Genomic DNA, 22,423 nt, shown 5'->3' on the forward strand with positions numbered 1-22,423 from the left:
TGTTGGATGTTCTATTTTGCTTCCCTCTTTCTCTTCTTAAGTTTTTGATCATCTGACTACCCTGCTTTTCTATTTGGAAGATAATATGCACTCTTTTCTGACAAATGGGAAGGGGGTGGGGGTAGTAAAAGCATCACAGTTCAAAATTTTGCGCGTTAAGAGGTGTATTTTTTTTTAAATTGGTAAAGAGGGATAACTCAACTTGGTATCTAACACTATTTCTGAACACTGTAATCACTTTAACACTTTTAATCAATGTTTGTTGGTGTTCCATGCTTCAAATTGAGCTTCAAAATGGATACAAAAGGATTTTTTTCCGAATTCACAAGTAAAATCACTACGTTTAATGTTCTATTTTGCTTCCCTATTTCTCTTCTTCAGTTTGTGATCATCTGATTGTTATTTTGTTTACATTTTCACAATACAATATTGCAACTTATTCAGTAGTGTTTGCGTGAAAAAATCTGATACCTATGCTTAAACTTCAGTCGTTATCTTAAAATTTTGCGCGTTAAGCCCTTTATATTTTGTATTTTCCTGATAAAGCAAACATTGAACTAACAGAAAAAGTAACTTTTAAAACTACCTAATCACTTTGAAATTGGGCCTCCAAAGTGTTCTCCAGCCTTAAGTGTTTCTTGTATAGAATATAGTCAATGTTTGCCCCCCCGCGGGTCAGGGGGAAGAATTTACCCGATGCTCCCCAGCATGTCGTAAGAGGCGACTAACGGATTCTGTTTCTCCTTTTACCCTTGTTAAGTGTTTCTTGTATAGAATATAGTCAATGTTTGTAAAGATTTTAGTCAAGCAGTATGTAAGAAATGTTAAGTCCTTTGTACTGGAAACTTGCATTCTCCCAGTAAGGTAATATATTGTACTACGTTGCAAGCCCCTGGAGCAATTTTTTGATTAGTGCTTTTGTGAACAAGAAACAATTAACAAGTGGCTCTATCCCATCTCCCCCCCCCCCCCCCTTTCCCCGTCGCGATATAACCTTCGTGGTTAAAAACGACGTTAAACACCAAATAAAGAAAAGAACGACGTTAAACACCAAATAAAGAAAAGAACGACGTTAAACACCAAATAAAGAAAAAGAAAGAAAGAAAACAAATCTACTGTTTCTGATTTTTTTTTTGTATGTCGTTTCTGTTGGGTGAACTTGTATTTGTCTTTTGTGTTTGATGTCAATTTCAGCTCGTGACGAGGCGTGGAGGACGCAGTTGGTATAGAGCTGCGGGGGGGAGGGGGGATGTAGCCGTGTGGAGAATTCACGGCAATATTGTTCCTACTGTGTTGTTCCTCTATTTCATTCCCTTCCCCAATAATTCCCCTTGAAGCAATCATGCGTGTACGAGGAGAGAAATGCAAGTTTTACGCCCTCACGGCAAAGCCATTAGGGGCATGTTCCCGGGTTTTAACCCGACTTTAGATGAGATACACAAGTGTGTGCGTGTTTAGGTGGTGTCAGCCATCTGCACTTATGGCAGACTGACCGAGGTCTTTTACGTGCCACTGTGGTGACATGGGGGTGGGAGATGGATACCGTCTCTTGGTCTGCACATAAAGTTGACCCGTGTCCGTCCCGGCCCGGATTCAAACCAGCGACCTTTCGATCACAAATCCAGTGCTCTACCACCTGAGCTACCGGCGGGCCCCCATGCGTAGTGTACGTCTTTGTGGTGTCGCCCTTGTATGTAGGGTGCTGCGTCGTGGTTGGTTGAGTTTGTACAAGCTATTGCTAATTGGTTGATCCTTAAAAGATGCGTGCGCATTCATTCTCGACCGGGTAGATTTTGGACATGGTTTTCATCTCGACCGTACCTTCAACTATCAACACCGTGTTTACTTCTCTACGGCTTTGGAGACCGGGTCAGTTTTTGGAGAGAGAAAAAAAAAGTGAGAACCGCTTCATGTGCTGTGCGCTATCTGTGACCATAGACCATTTATCCTGGACCGCCAACTAGCTCTCTCTTCACTCTTTCTCTCTATTACGAGGTAGCGGCCCCTCGCATTTAGGAACGAAGAGAGGTACAGAAAAGCGTGCTATCCTTCTCAGCGCAACTACTACCCCGCTCTTCTTGGCCTTTCAGAAATCAGGGGGATATCATATCCGGTGTCGATTGTAAACGTGGACGAAGTTGCCGAGGTAAGTTCTGAAAATGCTAAAATAAACTCAGCTAAAGTGCATATGGAACATGTTTTTCGATGAGTTTTGTTCAGTTTAGTTTGGAGTTTTGGAAAATCCAGTTCATTGTCACCTCCCATTGTCACAAATAACTGGAGCGTGCTTTCTTTTCACTGTCTTTCAAACCGGACGCTAAGCGCCCCTGTGAAAGTCGAGCGTCGTAACCTCGAAGGGTCACGTGACGAGTTGGCGGTCCAGGCTATTTGGTCTATGCTGTGACTTTGCTTTGTGCTTACGCTTGTGATTGCGACACTGGCCTGAGCACACGTGTGCCTTTGTGTGGCCTGCTAACAGTGGCTCAGTGACGGTCAAAACGGTGGTAGTGGCGGTTTGACCCTTCAGTGGTGGTGTTTACAGTCTTCAGGACGCAATCTTTGTTCCACGTGGCTGCCATTTGCAGTCAGGCGTGTTTGCTTGGTGCCGTCGTTTGGGTCGGTGGTATTAGGTTGTAGGTAGTTTTGGCAGTAAAAATCGTCCTCCTTTATTTTTGTTTTCCAAATTTGTTAGGAAATGTAGACGGGAATTTCTCGAAATTTTTCTTTTTCTTTTCGTCTTTTTTTATTTTTATTTTTTTTCCATTAATTTTTTAGTCAAGTTTTGACTAAATGTTTTAACGTTGACCGGGAATCGAGATGAGGGTCTGGTGGTATGTGTGTATGTTTGTTTGTATGTATGTATGTATGCATGTATGTATGTATGTATGTATGTATGTATGTATGTATGTATGTATGTATGTATGTATGTATGTATGTATGTATGTATGTATGTATGCATGTATACATGTACGAGGGCTGTTCCATTATTATTTAGAATCCAGGCTCCTGGTAATATGGCGTTAGATACAAAATCATGCCGTCAAAGAATAGACTATTGTGAGGCTTGACACAAAAAAATGAATTTCCAGAGTTATGTCGTTTTCATATGGTCGACTCGGGAAGGTACTCACCGCGCAATGTATGAGATTGCGTCATGAAGCTCAAATTCACGATTTCAGAGCCATAACTTACAATAACTACAAAATAAGGATTAAAAGAGGTCGATTTGCATGAAAGTGTGATGCAATGTTTTAGGATGAACGCTCTTTGAAGAACCATAGTGTAAAACTGGTACAGCAATTTCAAACCGGGTAGACGGAGCTTCGAAAATGATACCCACCCTGGTCTACTCATTTCATCCGTTATCCTCGAAAACATTAGCGCTGTTGAACAGATAATAAGAGAAGATCACTTAATTATAATCATGCAGATGCAATATGCCCTTGGCATTAAAAGCTCTGCATTTGAAAAGATCTTACACAAATATTTAATGGCCCCAAAGTGATTTGCCGGTTGGGTACCACGTGAACCCAGTGACGGGAAAAAGAGGGGGAGGGCAGAGTGTTGCCTGAAAATACTTGAACAAATCAGCAATGGCTTGTCCAAATCAACATGGAATATCGCCAGTGGTGACGAAACCTGAGTTAATTAGTTCCACTCTGAAACCAAACAACTGTCGTCTGTTCGGGTGTTTAACCAGGTGACTCAACCCCTGCCAAAGTTCAAATAACAAGAAGCCCTAAACATTGTTTGCATCTTTCGTCGCTATATCAAGACATTTAAACACTGTGACTCTTGAGGGCAGGCATACAGTCACGTCTGACTGCTGTTTCCACCATTAATGGTCGAAAAGATTCGAGGCTTGGCACAAACACCGTCCAAACACGGGTATTCGAGGGCTTATGCTGTAACATGACAACGCACCTGTGTATACTGCCTTTGCGACAACATATTTCTTGGCATAAAAGGGAGCACTGCTGCTGGTTGCATTCACCCTATTTTCTTGACATCTCCTCAAGCTAGTTCAGTCTGTTCTCGGATTTCAAGAAATAGCCGCGGAAACACGGTTAGAGACCCCTAAAGACTCTATCCGAGCCTTCACGAGGACCATACCCGGTATAGCTGATGTCACGTGTTCACAGGCCAGAATGAGAACGTTTGAGAGGATGGCCGGCCAGTTAATTGGGTGTCGGCTGGGGAAGGATTGGTCTTGAAAATGGCCTGGTTAGGTTGTTGGTATGTGTTTCCGTTTCTGAGATTCTAAATAATTATGGAACAGCCTACGTATGTATATGTTTGTATGTATACATGTATGTATGTGTGTGTGTGTAGAGCGATTCAGAGAAAAGTACTCGACCGATCTTCATAAAACTTCACATGAGAGTTCCTGGGACAGTTTTTTTCAGTTTTTTTATAAATGTCTTTGATGACGTCATATCCGGGTTTTTGTAAAAAATTGAGGCGGCACTGTCACGCTCTCATTGTCTAACCAATTTTGTTGACATTTTGGTCAAGTCATTGTCGACAAAGACCGGACTTTGGTATTGCATTTCAGCTTGGAGGCTTAAAAATTAGTTAATGAGTTTGCTCATTAAATTAAAGTTGTCATGAAAATTACATTTTCGCACACAGATTCAAAATTGATTGCGTCGCATGCCTCATTAAATTCTGAATCTGAAAATGTATACATAATATATTATGTTTACTCTAAAAATGTGATCACAATTAACGATCAAATGTTAAATAGGTCCAAAAATGATTTCATCTCATTCTCTATCATTTCCTGATTTGAAAAACGTATATGTAGAGGTTACATGCCGAGTCTCAGTGATTATCAAAAATAATGGTCGAAGTTAGCGGATCATGAAAAATGCGAGCTTTAGCGAGCTTTTTCATGACCGCGAACTGAGACCATTATTTTTTGTAATCACTGAGACGAGGTGTGTAACCTCTTTATTCCTCCTTTCTTCAGTTATTCAAAGAAAAGAGGAGGTTTTTTGCGAAAGTTTGATCGAATCCTATTCACTCAACCAGTCAACCTGCGCAGGCGATCGATTAATGCGCGGTTGTATAGTTCCGTGCAAATCATTCCATTCTGTTAACACTTCTTGTCAGTTTTCCTATTTTGGACTAAAATCAAGTACACAGATATGCTGTTATTCTGCTGTGGCGGCAAAGGCAGATATTGTGTGTTCTGTATATGTTTTGGTATCGGTTAGGATAATGTTCTTTCGTCAAATGGGACTAGCAGACGAACTTTTGCACCCGTGTTCCAACGTTAAAAACTGTATGAAGTTAAGTTTTCTGGGGAAAATAGTGTATGAAACCGCTTTATGTTGTTTAAATTGATGAGATGTGTGCATTTGGTTGCGTGTGATCTGTTTATTAAATGAAATATTGTTGAAAACTGACCGTCGGATTGCAGTCTGTTGTCGAAGAAACTGAGTGAAAAGAAGGGGAACTACTCTTGTCGCTAGACAAAGTATGAGTTACTTGCCTTGGGAAATTGCTTGTGATGAACGTCTGATCTAGATTCAGAAAACAACCGAACTCATGGATTTTATATGGAGATTCATGTGTTCAGGCCTGTAGTTGTTAATTTAAATGCGGTATGTTTGTATTGTTTGCTCCAGAGATGTATACTTCGTACATTAGAGCGTTCGGAACTTTTCAGTCGCAAAAAGTAGTACCGAAACAGAACAGCTTCTCAACCCATTGCACTATCGAGGATTCAGGCTGTTGCTGGGTCGTTATTTGTTTGGTTGCTGGGTCATTATCGAAAAATAACTACCCCTACAAGTTTACAGAGGTAAAGAAGCAGAGGGGGGAATAAGGATATGTTATGTCTGTATTATAAACAAGCTGTATCGTCTTGGTGGTAAAGTCGCGATATAACCTTCGTGGTTGAAAACGACGTTAAACACCAAATAAAGAAATAAAGTCTTGGTGATAAAATGCAGTGCGTTCAGTTTCATTCCGTGAGTTCAACAGCTTGACTAAATATAGTAATTTTGCCTTCCGCGACTTGTTTTCTTTTCTTTGTTTTTTTTGTAGGGTTTTGTTAGTATGTAGCATAGTGATATGTTGCTAGTCTTCCCTGGTCCACCACCCCCCCCCCCCCTTCTCTCCGTCACCTCATTGTGCTGTAAATAATCATCACTTAATTTATTATTGGTCCGCAAAGAGATATTTCTCGCTCTCCATCACTTCATTCTTTGTTTGTGGAGTATAGTCTTGTACGGCATTGCGTTGGCTCGCCTCTGTACTGTATTTGTCTTTGTGTTGTCTTCTGTTAGTGACTGACTATTAGGGTTTAACGTCCTCTTAGACCAACTGGTCTATATTGGGACCGGTATTGGTAATACGCTGAAGATATGATACTTTGATTCGAACAAGCCCGCTGTGGCTGTCTTCTTCGACACACCAGCATTGGGTTTGTCTCGTCAAAGTATCGAAATACGATCATGATAACCAGAGACGAGAGATGATGCATGCGTGTCTTCGTGTTTTCCAAGCCCTGAGACTTTCGCTGTGAACGTGGGATTTTTTTCGTGCGCATGTGTGCACACGAGGGTGTTCGGACACCGAAGAGAGTCTGCACAAAGTTGACTCCGAGAAATAAATCTCTCGCCGAACGTGGGGATCGAACCCACGCTGATAGCGACCAACTGGCTACAAAGCCAGCGCGCTACCAATGCAACTGAGCTACGTCTCCGCCCGTCTTCTGTTAGTGTCCAGAATGAACGATGAGTTGGCTCGAGGACGGTCCGGCCTTTAGCATTAGTTTCCTGGCAGAACTCCCGCGTAACACCAAAGAGATTGGCAAAGAGGAGTGGAGTTTCCACCTAACCTCGTCTCACGTATGCTTCCTGGCCTGGCCCCTTTCCGCTCTACCTTATCAAGCTTGTAACAGTCTGTGCTTACATGTCTATTCTGATTTTTTTTTAATAATTCACAAGGGAAGGACTCCGTTTTCTTTAAAACGCTCCTTTAACATTTATTTTAAGCATATCAAAATGATTTGTGCAGGTGACATATTTCACGCGATGTTGGCACCTATTTTGAGGAGACTACGATGGCGCCGAATGTCGCTGTGGTTGCTGGCTATGGCGATCGTTGGATGTCTGGGGTTTCTCATCTTCACCAATCAAGTCCCTGTCTTGGGTAAGTGGCTTGCACGTGCGATTGATGTATTGCTAGTAGTGGTGGTGGTGTTGTTGTTGTAGTTGTTGGTTTTGTTGTTGTTGTTGTTAAGGATGGTGATAATGATGATAAGGATGATTATGATGATGACGATGATGTTGTTGTTGTTGTTAAGGATGGTGATAACGATGATGAAGATGAGGATGATTATGATGACGTTGTTGTTGTTGTTGTTGCTGTTGTTGTTGTTGTTGTTGTTGTTGTTGTTGTTGTTGTTGTTGCTGCTGTTGCTGCTGCTACTGATGATGATGATGATGATTTTTTTCTTGTGACCGTGCTAGGCAAAGAATATCTTCCAAGAACTTAAGCATATTTATTTCTCTCTCTCTCTCTCTCTCTCTCTCTCTCTCTCTCTCTCTCTCTCTCTCTCTCTCCTCCCATACCCAACCCAATACTTTAACCTGCCCCTCCCCCCTTCCTGTCAGTAACTTACCACCTCTCCTTCTCCACACCAGACGAAGATCCTCTGTCGCTCAAAACCAAACTGAAGGAAGCAGCCAAAGCCTTTTCATGGGGCTCAGACGACGATCACCAACCACCACCACAATCACCACAGCCACAACCCACCTCCCTCCAAGCCTTCCAGAATCGGAGCCAGGGAGTGAGGGACGCCTGCTCTGCCAAATCTGGTAGCGCCGCTCAGGGGCAGCCGCCTTTCCCGTACCATAGTCTGTATGTAAGGTCCATGTCTTTCTGCGCACTGCCCAAGACAGGCACGACCTTCTGGAAATGGATCCTGTATTACGTGGATAAGAACATGACGGGGCCGCTGCTGTCGCACGATTATGGTGACATACACAAGCTCACCAGATACATGGAGAAAGCTGACAGGTGAGGGATTGGGGAGGTGCTTTTGTTGTTGTTGTTGTTGTTGTTGTTGTTGTCGTTGTCGTTGTCGTCGTTGTTTGTGTTGTTCTAGTTCTTGTTGTAGAATGTTCCGGCATTACGTTCATGTGTGTAAGAGTAATCCGCACAGATTATTTTATATGTTAGTTCGTGAATCCTAAATGACTGACTGACCGACTGATTGGCTGACTTTAATGACCGACAAACGATCGACTCACTTTCATTTTTATAATTAAGCAGTGTGTCTCATTACTACTCTTTGTTTTTGTTTTTGTTGTTGCAATTTGTTAATTCATGTGACCTTGTGGGGGGGGGGGGGGGGGGCAGTGAATCAAATTTGCTCTTAGCCCGTGACCCCGTCCGCCTTCTCGTTGACATGTTCTTCTTCCTTCCACCACGTTAACAGATTGTTCTCGGTATGCTAACAGGTTACCGCCAAGTGACGGGTTCAAAAACATCGTGTTCGTGCGCGAGCCCTACGCGCGCCTCTTCTCCGCCTACGTGGACAAGCTCTTCAAGCCTCGCTGGGAGAACTGGCAGCGTCTGGCCCAGCCCGCCATGGCCTACGCTCGTCCCGGAGCATCCTTCATCAACAGACGGTGCTCGCACAACGTCACCTTCTCCGAGTTCGTCCGCTTCTTTATCCACGGTGAGATGGACCGCGACGCTCGGGTGAAGCGAAATGAACATTTCGTGCCCATCTCTCACCAATGCAACTTCTGCGGCGTCGAGTACGACTTCATTGGGCGGCAGGAGCGATTCGCTGAGGACACCTTGGGAATTCTTCGGCAGCTGAACCGTTCGGACATCTTGACTTTCTCTGCCTTGGACGAGCACTACGAGGTGTACTTCATGGACGCGTTGATCAAGTACAACTTTGAGCACGAGCTGAAGAAGATAAGCGCCACGTTCCGCTGCATGTCCGCCGAGGAGATCCTCAGACGCTTGTGGAAGGCCGTTCAGATCCGCGGCACGCTAAGCGCGGAGGAGTTCTTTCCCTTGGCTCGCAGCGACATCAAGGGAATGACCTTAGAAGGGTTTTTGCTGATGGCTCACCTCGCCTACAATCGTTCTGCTAGCGACAAGGACAGACAACACAACACGGCGCAAGCCTTGTTTGAGGCCTACAGTACTGTCCCTTTACACGATCGGCAGCTGCTAAGGCAGATTTTTGATGATGATTTTAAGTTTTTCGGCTACGAGCCCAACCACCCCTTAGTGTTCCCGCCCGAGGATGAGTTCGACTTGCCGTACTATAGATATTTTGACATTTATGATTCCTTCTTGTACACTAGTATTGTGTGATTCTGTCAGGTCCATTTCGCTTGCCATACTATCCTTCCATTCAAATGTATGGTTATGTCCTTTACATTAATATTGTGTGATTCTGTCAGGTCCATTTCGCTTGCCATACTATTCTTCCATTCAAATGTATGGTTATGTCCTTTACATTAATATTGTGTGATTCTGTCAGGTCCATTTCGCTTGCCATACTATCCTTCCATTCAAATGTATGGTTATGTCCTTTACATTAATATTGTGGGATTCTGTCAGGTCCATTTCGCTTGCCATACTATCCCTATATGCAAATGTATGGTATTACATTCCATGAATATTGTGTGATTCTGTCTGGCCTATTCTCCTTGCCATACTGCTGATGTTTTGACGTCTATCCTTTTCTGTGCGCTTATGTATGGTATAGCTCTGCTTTAAAATAGTTGAACTTGTGCTATACTATGGATATTTTGATATGTATGATTCGTTCCAGTACACCGGTGATGTGTAATTCTATCTGACCTAACTCGCTTACCATGCTATCAACACGTTCAAGTGTATGGATTTTTTTTTCATTGTGTGTCTGAGAATGTGTGTGTGTGTGTGCATGTGTGTCTGTCTGTGTGTCTGTGTGTCTGTCTGTGTGTGTGTGTGTGTGTGTTTGTGGGAGTGTGTGTGGGAGTGTGTGTGTGTGTGTGTGTGTGTGTGTGTGTGTGAATGTATGTGTGAGTGTGTGTGCGTGCTTGGATACGTGCGTGTGTACAGGAGTATTTCTGACAGTCTGTGTCTGAGTGTGTCCGCGCTAAGTCTCCTACGCCTGCTTGTATGTCTGTATGTATACCCGTTTTGCTTGTGGTCCGTTTCCGTAAACATCCTCGTCCGGGTGTGCCCCTGAGTGTGTTGTACGTACATGTGTTTGTTATCGCAGTCTCCATTCAGTTCCTCGAGCGTTGTGTGTACATGAAATATAAATCAAGATGTTATCACCTGGGGTAAACTTAAAGGGGAACCCCTTAAAGCCCCGACACTGTCCGTGCAACACGTCCACATAATCTGAATGAATCATCGACAAGCGATAAGAACGAACTCGCGCAATCACGCCCAACAAAAATGCAAGTTTGAAAAAAAACAAAGTTTTTAGAAGAGGAAGATGGAAAAGTCACGGACACAGACAAAGAACATGTAGCCACATTGTTACAGTTTTATTATGTGACATTGTATTTGGTGTTGAAAACATCTGTCAGAATACAACAGTGCGATTTGTATTCCAAAACCGTGCATAGTGTAGACATAACATTAAAAACAAATGACATGAATAGAAAAACAAACAAACAAAAACGCACGAACAAACGTTTTTGTTTGAGGCAAAATACTCACACTTAAAAAACACTACAAAATAGTTGCCAATGCTTATTTGAGAATGACCACACAGTCTTGCGAAACAACTAAAAACTGTTAATGCTTACTTCGGTCAGAGTACACTGGAAAAAAAGAAACAACAAAGACTGTTGGTGCTACTATGTCGCCAGAGCCAAAAGGGAGTGTTAATCACTAATCATTTTCTGGGAATGTATACAAGTACTATTTATAAATACACTTTCATGATTCTTATTTTAGGTTGCCTACACTTGAGTGTGAGAGAGAGATAGAGAGAGAGAGTGTGTGTGTATGTGTGTGTGTGTGTGTGTGTATGTGCGCGCTTGTGCGCGCGTGTGTGTGTGTGTGTGTGTATATTAGTTTGATGACAGTGGTTACAGTGTATAAAACAAAACTGAAAAAGGTATACAGTTATATGAAAGGAAGTAAGACCGGAGCACAGCAAACAACGGTGAATGAGAACCATGCGGAACTACTATAACTTCTACTGAATAATGCTCGGCATATTACATCAAACACACCAATGTGACAAATGTAACAGCGTATTAGCCCATTGCACAATACCCCGTTTGGGTTGCTCTCCGTTGCGACAGATAAGAAAGGTTCACTTCCCTGCGGGCATAGTTTTGCTCTTAAGAGTTACCGGTCCTTCCATTATACGCTTAGATCAGTCAGTGTGCTATCATGAGCGAGTTTTAGCGTCAACTAAGGTGACTCGAGTCGAACCGGAGGTCGCAAAAACTCGGTCCGGTACGACTGGAGTGACGTCACCGGTTAACCAACTTTCAACCTTGCTTCCTGCGTAGGGTCTCTCCAGTTCCAAGATGGCTGCCAAGGCGAGGTGAGAAACTTCTGCAAATATTTTTTGACAAAGTTACGGATTGTGAGAAGACATTTGTTGTAAATCACTTAGCCTTTCAAAAATTAAGGATACTGGGTTGGATACTGTCTTGGTTTTAATGCATTTTATTTTAGCAGTGATGTTTATTTTGGGAAGAAATGAGGTCAACAGGAGTTTGGGTGCGATTTCGGCTCAAATGTACTTTAGCGCCCTGAACTTTTACCCGGCTGTTTTGCGCTCGATTTTCACGCTCACTTCTTCATTGACGTTCGAATCGATAGTTCGATGTTTTGGCATTACATTCACATCAACAATAAATAATTAAAACAGTACTGCTTGTTCATCATCGTCGTCCATCAACTCTCCACAACAGTAAATCCGTAACGCGCTTGTCGCCATCTTGTTGCAAGGGACGCGACTGGACACAACCCAACAGCGTTTCCGCGAAGAAAAAAACCAGACATGCGCAGTGACCCTACCGTAGCTCAACCCTGTTCCTCGCGAAAACTCGCTCGATGGCGACTAAATAACAGAACCAGTGTTCATGTGATGCAATTACCAAAGTTGCAGAATTACCTCAAAGAAATGTTTTTTAAGATTGTACGCAAACAGCGTCGGTAAAAAATTTTGTTCCGTGGATTCGCCGTCGACAAAATGTCTTGAACAGACAACGGCGGAGTACCGTAATTTTGACGTCGAAGAGAATTCAGCCACCACCCACCTCCCTCAAAATAACCAACCATCCCCTCTCCCCACCACTTCTCCTTCCCACGCCGGATAGATATCTACAGCGTGTTTGGTTGTCATAACACAAGAGCTACGGTCCTCATAACACGAAGAAGGGCCGTAGGTCTAGACATATGAATTAAACAGCTTAATTCTCAAAATGCATGATGTAACTAAAGTTGGTGTCTAACATGTACCTCACATATTCCTCTCTTTGCTGCATGAAAGTGATCATCGACATAATAGCTCACAGTGCCCGTTTTCAAAGACTTCTTTCAGATATAATGCTTCACCCCATTTTCGGGGTTGCCCATGTTTGGGTAAAAATGATCGAAATCAACATTCCCCGCGTCAGAGACCACGGAGGTGTGAAAGCTGTCCGGCTATTCTTTCCACGTACGATGTGAAAATTGTTTCCATCCAACGTGGGGTTCTCAATAGGGCTTCCACTGTCCCTTTGTGCGTAATGCCGAGCCTTACCATGTGTTTGGGGGTAAACTTGTCGCGCACTGACCTAACTGGAGTATAAAAGGGTCATGGATGATTGTTGTACTCTCTGTGCCCCTAATGGCTTTGCCGTGAGGGCGTAAAACTTACATTTTCTAGTTGTGCTCTCTCTGTTTCTCTCTGTCTCTTTGTATCTGTTCCTTTCTGTTTTTTTCTGTCAGTCTCTGTTTTTCTCTGTTTCTGTCAGTCTGTCTGTCTGTTTTTCTCTCTCTGTCTCTCTCTGTCTCTATCTCTGTCCCTTTCTCTGTCTCTGTCTATCTCTGTCTGTCTTTCTCTCTCTCTCTCCCTCTCTCTCTCTCTCTCTCTCTCTCTCTCTTTATCTCTCTCTCTCGATCTCTCTCTCTCAAGGAGGTATTACACACCGCTACGACCGAAGAGAAGTTAAAAATAAATTCCTGTTGTGCAGCGGGATAAAGTATTCCCTCATACCTCGGAGATATACCTTCACTCGCTCGCAGCGACGTCACGTGACATTTTAGATGGTGGAACAGAATGCTGTCGCTTATCGGCACTGGGTGCAGTGCCTTTGTAGTGCACTTGCACTACAGCGGCACTGGGTCCAGTACCCGCTCCGGCATCGAAGCATTTTCCACTAAAAAGTGCACAAAATTTGACCTATTTCGTCGCCTATAGAGGACGGAAAGAATGTCATTTCAATGGTGTGATAACATTCTTTCCGTCACGTGACGTCGCTGCGAGCGAGTGAAGGTATATCTCCGAGGTATGAGGGAATACTTTAACCCGCTGCACAACAGGAATTTATTCTTAACTTAGCTTCGGTCGAACCGGTGTGCAATGGGTGCTCTCAAGCGGACTATCATACGAAATGCCCATCCTCCCCCTAAAGTTAAGATTCGGGCATGGTAATGGTATTTTAACGCAAGAATAATTTCCTGGATGTGCTCCTCATATTCCTCTCACAGTTTTCCACCAAAACTCTCTCTGTCTCTCTCTCTCTCTCTCTCTCTCTGTGTCTCTCTCTCTCTCTCTCTCTCTCTCTCTCTCTCTCTCTCTCTCTCTCTCTCTTTATCTCTCTCTCTCGATCTCTCTCTCTCAAGCGGACTATCATACGAAATGCCCATCCTCCCCCTAAAGTTAAGATTCGGGCATGGTAATGGTATTTTAACGCAAGAATAATTTCCTGGATGTGCTCCTCATATTCCTCTCACAGTTTTCCACCAAAACTCTCTCTCTCTCTCTCTCTCTCTCTCTCTCTCTCTCTCTCTCTCTCTCTTTATCTCTCTCTCTCGATCTCTCTCTCTCAAGCGGACTATCATACGAAATGCCCATCCTCCCCCTAAAGTTAAGATTCGGGCATGGTAATGGTATTTTAACGCAAGAATAATTTCCTCGATGTGCTCCTCATATTCCTCTCACAGTTTTCCACCAAAACCCCTGTCCAGCAGAACCCTGAGCAAACACAGGTATTAAATTGCCGTAGCTACAAGATAAGGCCAGCAAGTTAAGCTCTGTTGTTGAAGAATGACACCAATTCACACAGCCAGCAGTCCTGGATGACAGCTAGGTTTGTTTGTTTGTTTGCTTAACGCCCAGCCGACCACGAAGGGCCATATCAGGGCGGTGCTGCTTTGACATATAACGTGCGCCACACACAAGACAGAAGTCGCAGCACAGGCTTCGTGTCTCACCCAGTCACGTTATTCTGACACCGGACCAACCAGTCCTAGCACTAACCCCATAATGCCAGACGCCAGGCGGAGCAGCCACTAGATTGCCAATTTTAAAGTCTTAGGTATGACCCGGCCGGGGTTCGAACCCACGACCTCCCGATCACGGGGCGGACGCCTGACAGCTAGGTCCTGGGCTGTGTCTTTTGTTATCCGCTGATATGCTTCAGTTGATATGCCTTGGGATATTTGGGGTCATACACCTCTAGCTCTCTCATTGACATATTAAATGACCTTTCATTTCGGTCTTCTTAAAAACAGCATCCTACTTAAGGGTATGGTTTCCGCCCATGTGCTGAACATTTATGAAAAATTAAAAACATAAAAATTACGATTAGTAATTAAAGGTTTTTAAAAAAAAACACTGTAGTGTCATAAAGCTACTACTACTACTACTACTACTACTACTACTACTACTATTACTACCACTATTACTACTACTACTACTACTACTACTACTTATACTACCACTACTACTACTACCACTACTACTAATACTAATACTAAATATTCATGTGTTAATGACAACAGACGTCATTGATGTTCAGAGAGAGAACCAAAATAATATCCCAAAAATTCGGTTTGTGTTACATGTCAAGAAACATTTCGGTTTGTCTTAAATTCAGTTTAATAAGGTTGTATTGAATTGAATTGAATTGAATTGAAACTATAACTATTTCCAGTCCGACAGGCCTCTATACTTATCATTTTAAAAGTTCGATTGTTACTGCTCCCACGAGATTGCCTTTTTTTCCTTGTTCCGGGTTTGAAGTATTCACTACGCAGTTTCTCACACCCACACCTTTTTCACATTTCCACACAGGCTTTTATGTGATATAAGAGTATCCTTTGACTTGGACACATACCAGACATCAACAGGCTGGCTGCTTCCTGTGTAGTCTGGGAACTTTTGCCTGATTTTTTTTTAATTTTTTTTATTTTTTTTTTACAGATTAATGCATATAGGTATCGGTTACAAAATTCACTCAACAGTAAAAATTTAAAATTTTTTTTAAAAAAAGGAATGTTTTGTTAACCTGCACAGAAAGCAGCTTGTCTGTTGATTTTGGGTATGTCTTCAAGTGAAAGGATGCTTTAATGCCATGTACAAGATGGTTAGCAAGGGAAGGAATGAAAATGTTCAACGTGGATTTACGCAACAGATTGCAAATAGCGCAGTGCGTTGTCTAAGCTGTGGACAGGAAAAGCAAAACAACAAACATGTCTTATACCTCTTATAAAACAAATGCTGTGTTCAAGGAGTCTGGTACTAACTTTCTTTTGAATCACTGAAACATTATCTCCAGCTTTCGTTGTTGTTGGAAATACGCTAGACGTCACATGATTCACCCAATGTCAAGCAACACTCTCCCTAAATCCCAAAACAGAGCCCCACTGACCAAGTATTCTAGAAGAGAGAAAATGTAAGTTTTACGCCCGCACGGCAAAGCCATTAGGGGCATGTTACACGGGAAAACCCGGGTTTGTATGAAAATAAAAAATAAAAAATGACGTATTCTATTCTTGACCAAACCATTTTAGTCTGTGACAATAGACGTCTGTGACAATAGACGTATTCTATTCTTGACCAAATCATTTTATATGTTTGTGACAATAGACGTCATAGGGATGCTGAGAGAGAACCAAAATATCAAGAGATGGGCCAAAAGCGAGAGGTGTACTGACTGTATACGCCAAAGTACATTCAAAGTAATGCGCTCTCCACTGCTCAGAAAATTAAGAACACATGGACCTTAAAAACCTATTTAGTACTACATGCCTGCAAAAAAACCACCATAATTTGATACAAACTTAAACCACAAACTCATACACTCGTCCCATCCTTAATATCACTCAATCTGATGAATCAATTGTCCGCACAGAACTCCTTGCAAATCAGTACATGTTTAAGTTAAATATCATTGAGTTATCAGAAGATTTCTAGAGAAACATGAACAAGTTAATATGATGAATAATCACAAGATTACCAGCTATTGTGTTTCCAGCGTTGCAATAGGGCCCGATACTTTAGACGAGACAAGTATAATGCCGACGAGTCGAAGACGAGTCGCATTATACTTGTTCGAGTCTAAATATCGGACCCTATTGCTACGCTGAAAACACAATAGCGATTATATAGCTGTTCTGACCTTGATTTGTTGTTCCAAACTTACAAAATGACAGTTTTTGCGTCGATGCGTTGATCTCAGGTTTTGATAGCAGACGCCGTTTCTTATGCGCATTAGTTTTGCGCAGGCGCCACACTGACTTTGGAAAAAAACTCGATTTGACAACACAGCTGTTAAACAGCTTTTTATTAGTTCATTCGAATACAACAAAAAGAAGTTTGAGTTTTTTTAATTTTGAACAAGACTACTTATGAAGAAGACCAAAACACAACATAAACGGAAAACTAGAAACAACTGAAGAACTAGGATGCAACAAGGGGAGGAGAAGAGAACAGCTAATCGCGAGCAGACGGCAGCGAAGTTTTCAGTTTGGGTGAATGGCATTATATTTATACTTGTCTCGTCATGAACCTCAGTTATAAACGACTACATGAATGTTAGTGCCATGGGTTGTACATCAATACTGCAGAGGGGAAGTGGGGTATTTAGTGTGGAGTTACGAGATAAGAAAAGCCGAATGCGAAAGATTGTGTTAGTCGGCAACTGACACAGGCACACAAAAACGTTTTACTCCCCTATTTGTACTATATCTTTCGACTTTGGGCATTTTGTGGTGTTTAGGGACAGAAAATAATTGATTTAGTCCTGTTTCATCGGGAAGTTAGCAGAAAAGGGTATGCTATCGACATTTTGTAAAGCCGAAAAACATTCCCGAGAAGAATTTCAAGTTGTCAGTGTGTGCTGTTGTCGATTAAAACATCGTGTGGTACAGATGGGTAAACCGGAACCATGCGTCTTTGTTATTGCCAATATGCTTTTGGATATTGGCAAAAATGGCCGACTTCCGTAGCATAATGCTTTGATGATCGGAAGAGACCATCCAATCACAGCCCCCGAATTCCCCCACGTGTCCATCAGAATAGCTATATACATTATTGATAAGAATACAGAAAGTTTGTAAGATCAAATAGAAACCAGAAGTCCAACTGATGAACGGATTACCTCCCTTGACCTTTTGTTGAGACAATTGGGCCACAAACACTTCTCTTTCTCCACTGGAAAAGCAGTGTTGATCCAGCTTTTTGTGCAAATATGAGCGGATGGCAGAGAGGGTTAAGATTGAGTTGTGGTGGTGGCGGTGGTGGTGATGTTTTGTTGATGTAAAGTCGTGTCCTTGTCCCTCAGCCACCCCCCCACCCCCCTCCTCCTCCCTTCCTTCCATCTACCACAAGACGTACGTCAGTTCTACTGGTCGCACACTTCAACCAACGTCCCACTCCTACCTCCACTCCTCCAATGTATAGAAACATCAAGGACTGTTTTCAGAATTGTTGATAACATGTTCTGTTTGATTAAAGGGTATTCAGCTGGTATTTCCTTGTTTTCACTACCTATTTTATTCATGTTTTTATTACTTAGTTAGTGGAAGAATGTTTTGTAATGTATGTTTGATGGTGTATGCTTTTAATTAAGCGTTGTTGACTATGAATGTAGATGTAAATGCTTGTATAACTGTGTTTTAATTTTAAATGTGTCAAGCGCAAAGAGCATAATTGTAAAGTTACGATGTTGCGCTATATAAATGCTCATTTATTATTATTATTATATTACTCCCCACTCTCTCCCCCTCCTACCTACTCCACCTTGCCCTCTCCCAACAAAATGTTTTGAAAAAATAGTCACACGTTGCCAGCACAGAAATGAAGATAAACTGCGTCTCACAAAAACGTGTAGACATATTCATACATTTCTCACCAGGATCGCGTTGGAATGGGGATCGACATAATTATAACTGTATGAGCAAGAATTAACTCTTGACAGTCCACGCCCCCACTTTTGTTGTGTACTGTTCGTCATACAATGCTAGCGCTATCTTATGCCGGCATACTAGCGCCAAAATTGAAAATTCTCAAAACCGCCGTGTGAAAAAAAACAAAAAGCTAGAATTGTAGGTTATTTGAACGGTGAATTATTGACGAAACAAAACGTTACATTTACAACGTCAAAAAGAAAAAGAGTTGAATTTGGTATCTTTTTTTTAGCCATTGACGTCAGAGTCCGACAAAACTCATATTTAGGCAGATAGTGCACGTTTGTGTGCGTTCAATCATAAAACATAAAAGGAATTCTAACTTAAATGGATCGATACATAAATGTTATTTGTATTTTGGACCAAAATATAACATTTTACACAAATCTCGACAGTCATTGTATGTTCACCTCGACCGCTAGCGAAGTCTCGGTCGGAGGAACGCTGTCTCGATCGGTGTAAAATGTAATATTTTAGTCAAAAATACAAATAACGTACATTTCACAAAAAGAGGACATAGCATGTAACCAGATTATTACTTTCTCTGTCAATATTTCGGCAGCGACAAACTGCCTTCTTCGGGATTGTATGATGAAAGTACAGGATAACGTACATGTATAACATATGCAGCATTCAAACACCAGATGACTTGATACGTCCTGTAGTGCACGACGAAGATTCCTCACGACCACCTGATCTCGCGAAAGAAGCAGAATACAAAAGCGATCTGGTGGCAAACCCTAATTACTAAAAGTCTGTTCATTGTGATGTGCCAAACCCTCTTTTTCTAAAAGCCTCTTCATTGTAGAACGTCCTTTAGTCTTCAAATTTCCTCACAAACCTGATATTACGAGACAGCGCCCAACAGGAGGTGATCACACAATGAAAGGACAAACAGACAGCTCAAAGTCTTCCTGAACTGACTCATGTTACTCTATATCAGCTAACCAGTATAGTATTTCACGTTCTTCTTCGTCTTCTTCGTCTTCTTCGTTCATGGGCTGAAACTCCCACGTTCACTCATGTTTTTGCACGAGTGGGTTTTTCACGTGTATGGCCGTTTTTACCCCGCCATTTAGGCAGCCATACGCCGCTTTCGAGGGGAAACATGCTGGGTATTTTAATGTTTCTATAACCCATCGACAGGGATTACAGGATCTTTTCCGTGCGCTTGTGTGTACACACGAAGGGGGCTATTTCACGTTCAAGACTTGCTGTCAAAGTTGGGAAGTTGTCTCTTCCTTAATTGTACCCGAAGATGACTTTTTGCAAAGACTTCAGGAAGTCGTTTTACTTAAAATTCAACACTAAAGCTTCGTGTAGCGAGCTTCGTGAAGAAGATTTAGCGAAGTATACTTCGCGTAGTCGACTTCGCCCAGTTAAGGACAAGGCTTTGATTGGGCCCGACGTTGACTTGGATAAGATTTACAGTCCAGTGAGGTTACCCTCATGGAAATTCGGGCTGCTTTCTCCCCGGGGAAAGCGAGCTGCCATACATACGGCGCTACCCATATTTTTTTTTTCCTGCATGCGTGTATTCATGTTTCCTGAGACTTAATGCCGTGTGAGATGGAATTTTTTTACTTTTATTCCAAGTCCCACGGGTATTTGATGGACATTTTTATCTATGCCTATACAATTTTGCCAGGAAAGACCCTTTTGTCAATTGTGGGATCTTTAACGTGCACACCCCAATGTAGTGTACACGAAGGGACCTCGGTTTTTCGTCTCATCCGAGAGACTAGCACTTGAACCCACCACCTAGGTTAGGAAAGGGGGGAGAAAATTGCGGCCTGACCCAGGCCTGAACACGCAACCTCTCGCTTCCGAGCGCAAGTGCGTTACCACTCGGCCACCCAGTCCTTTTTGCGAAGTCTTAACTACGTCTTCTCACCGAAATTCAGCGCCAAAACTTCTTATAGCGAGCTTTGTGAAGTAGCTAGATTTTGCGAAGTCGACTTCGCCCAGATAATATCACGCTTAAACGCCTGCACTCTGGATTATGTTTTAGAACCTTTTCTTCAATGGATAAGGATCGGTTACACGACGACCTGGCTGTTCTTTGTGGGTAGACACTCTTGCACAGCGTGTGTATCATCCCCTCCCCCCCCCCCCCCCCTTCCCTTCCCTTCCATACAGCCCTGTAATTATTGGTTTAGCACTATGAGGTTATTACACAATGAACAAATAGGCAGGCAGCGCAAAGTCTTTCTAAACTGACTCACGTTTCTCTAAAATAATATAGAAGCTCACCAGTAGAGAAACTTCTATATCTCACGCTCAAGGCTTGCTGTCGCGGTTTGGAAGTTGGCTCTTACGCCTACACTCTTGACTTTGTGTCAAAACCTTTTTTTTCAGTGATAAAGATCGGTTACTAGACAGCTTGGCTGTTTTTTGTGGAAAGACACTCTTGCACATTGTGTGCACCTCTCTCTCCCCCCCCCCCCCCCCCCGCCTCTCTACACTTTCCACACAGCCCTGTCATTGTTGGTTTAACGCTATAAGGTGAGTCTTATTATTATTATTTATATCTATATACGGCTTGTGTGTGTGTGTCTGTCTCTCTGTCTGTCTGTGTGTTCGCGATTCACGGCCAAAGTTCTCAATGGATCTGCTTCAAATTTGGTGGGCATATTCAGGTAGACCCCGGACACAATCGTGGAAAATTTTCAACAAGTGCGTGCTCCAAGCGCGCAGCGCTGAACCGATTTTGGTTTTTCTGTGCATCCATTCCCAGTAACTCTTCCTTATCTTCTCCAGTGTTTTGCGCGTTTATCTCCCTTCCTTCGTACGGGTCCCCGGCGAAGCCGGGTATTCGGCTCTACTTCTTCCCGGCGAAGCCGTACCCGGTGAAGCGGGTATTCATCTAGTACATAATGTACAGGCAGACATACAGCGCAAATTATTCATTATCCGACTCACGTGTCTGCAAATGCAAGACCACCACTATAGGGCAACGTCAATATCTCACAAACAAATAAACTGCCAACCTTCCAAAATTATTTGAACTCTTTTCTTGAGGTCTTGAAAAAGGCAACTGTTTTTAAGGCCTCGCTTGTGTCTTCCGAATGAGCTTTAGACAATTTGTCAGATAAGTTTATTGTCTGCATTATAAGAGATCGTCTGTATGCATCTCAAAAGACCGCTGGGTCGAAGATCAGTGACCGTAACGTTTTGTTTTGTCACAATTAAACATTCCTATAACATACCTTTCTTGTTTTTTGAGTCTATATCTCAAGTCAAAGACTTGCTGTTGTGGGGTAGAAGTTGGCTCTTACTTTAACGCCTACATCCTGGATTTTGGAGGAGGGGGGTGGAGGGGGGGGGGGGGGGCATGAGTAGGATCAGTGTCGGTGTCATCAAAGAATCACTAGAACTTTATTATGCACGGTCTGTAGTACGAACACGGATGAAAAAAAAATTGTTTTTCCTTGATTTAATCTTACCATTGTTCAAATTAAATAAATCTATTTGAAACCAATGACAGTTTTAATCACTGAAACGTTATTCTTGACAGTTTATCAACAGTCCACAACTTCGAACTTACTCGTCAAGAAAAGACCCCGGCCAAGTACCAGACGACAATACACAACTACTCCTCCCCACATGTGACTGAGTCTTCGGCGGTTTCTCAGCATTGTACAATGCCTCGGCATTCAGACACGCTCGGGTGGGCGGTCCTTTTCAGCTTCCACCCGAGTACCCGAAAACTCGCTAATAAGCGGGTAGCTGCCAGTAGCGAGTACCCAGCCTCTAGTTATGACAGCAGGAACTAGGAGGGGTATATCCATAAGGGTAGACGGGTGTGTTCGGAACGCTGGAATGTACAAAACAACCTTCGCAAAACAACGGTTAAAGTGACGCCATTTTGATTGTAACATCAAGGTAAGTTGAAGTGTTTTAGTTCAATAGGTGTTGGTCGTTCCAAATTAGAACTTTATTGTCCACAATTGTTTAAGTCTTTGAGCTTCGTTTTTTTTCTTCTCTGTTCATGACTGTTATGATTGAACAAGTAAGAAAA

At 42.6% G+C, this 22,423-nt stretch overlaps 1 protein-coding gene across 1 annotated transcript; it reads left to right on the plus strand.

Annotated features, from left to right (window-relative positions):
• Positions 1–7,035: 7,035 nt before the first annotated feature.
• On the plus strand, positions 7,036–9,515 carry LOC138970324 (carbohydrate sulfotransferase 13-like). The gene is made up of 3 exons (XM_070342801.1): positions 7,036–7,164; positions 7,659–8,034; positions 8,478–9,515. Exons 1-3 carry the CDS (start codon positions 7,047–7,049, stop codon positions 9,352–9,354), a joined length of 1,371 nt encoding a protein of 456 aa, XP_070198902.1. The 5' UTR covers positions 7,036–7,046; the 3' UTR covers positions 9,355–9,515.
• The last annotated feature ends 12,908 nt before the right edge of the window (positions 9,516–22,423 follow it).

This window comes from Littorina saxatilis, linkage group LG7 (assembly GCF_037325665.1).
Source record: "Littorina saxatilis isolate snail1 linkage group LG7, US_GU_Lsax_2.0, whole genome shotgun sequence".
NCBI classification, from domain to species: domain Eukaryota; kingdom Metazoa; phylum Mollusca; class Gastropoda; order Littorinimorpha; family Littorinidae; genus Littorina; species Littorina saxatilis.

Bases quoted from the DNA above. Each gene is read 5' to 3' on its own strand.
- LOC138970324 (XM_070342801.1), top strand. From the start codon at position 7,047: ATGTTGGCACCTATTTTGAGGAGACTACGATGGCGCCGAATGTCGCTG. The intron at 7,165-7,658 runs GTAAGTGGCTTG...TCTCCACACCAG, and splicing joins CAATCAAGTCCCTGTCTTGG to ACGAAGATCCTCTGTCGCTC. The intron at 8,035-8,477 runs GTGAGGGATTGG...GTATGCTAACAG, and splicing joins TACATGGAGAAAGCTGACAG to GTTACCGCCAAGTGACGGGT.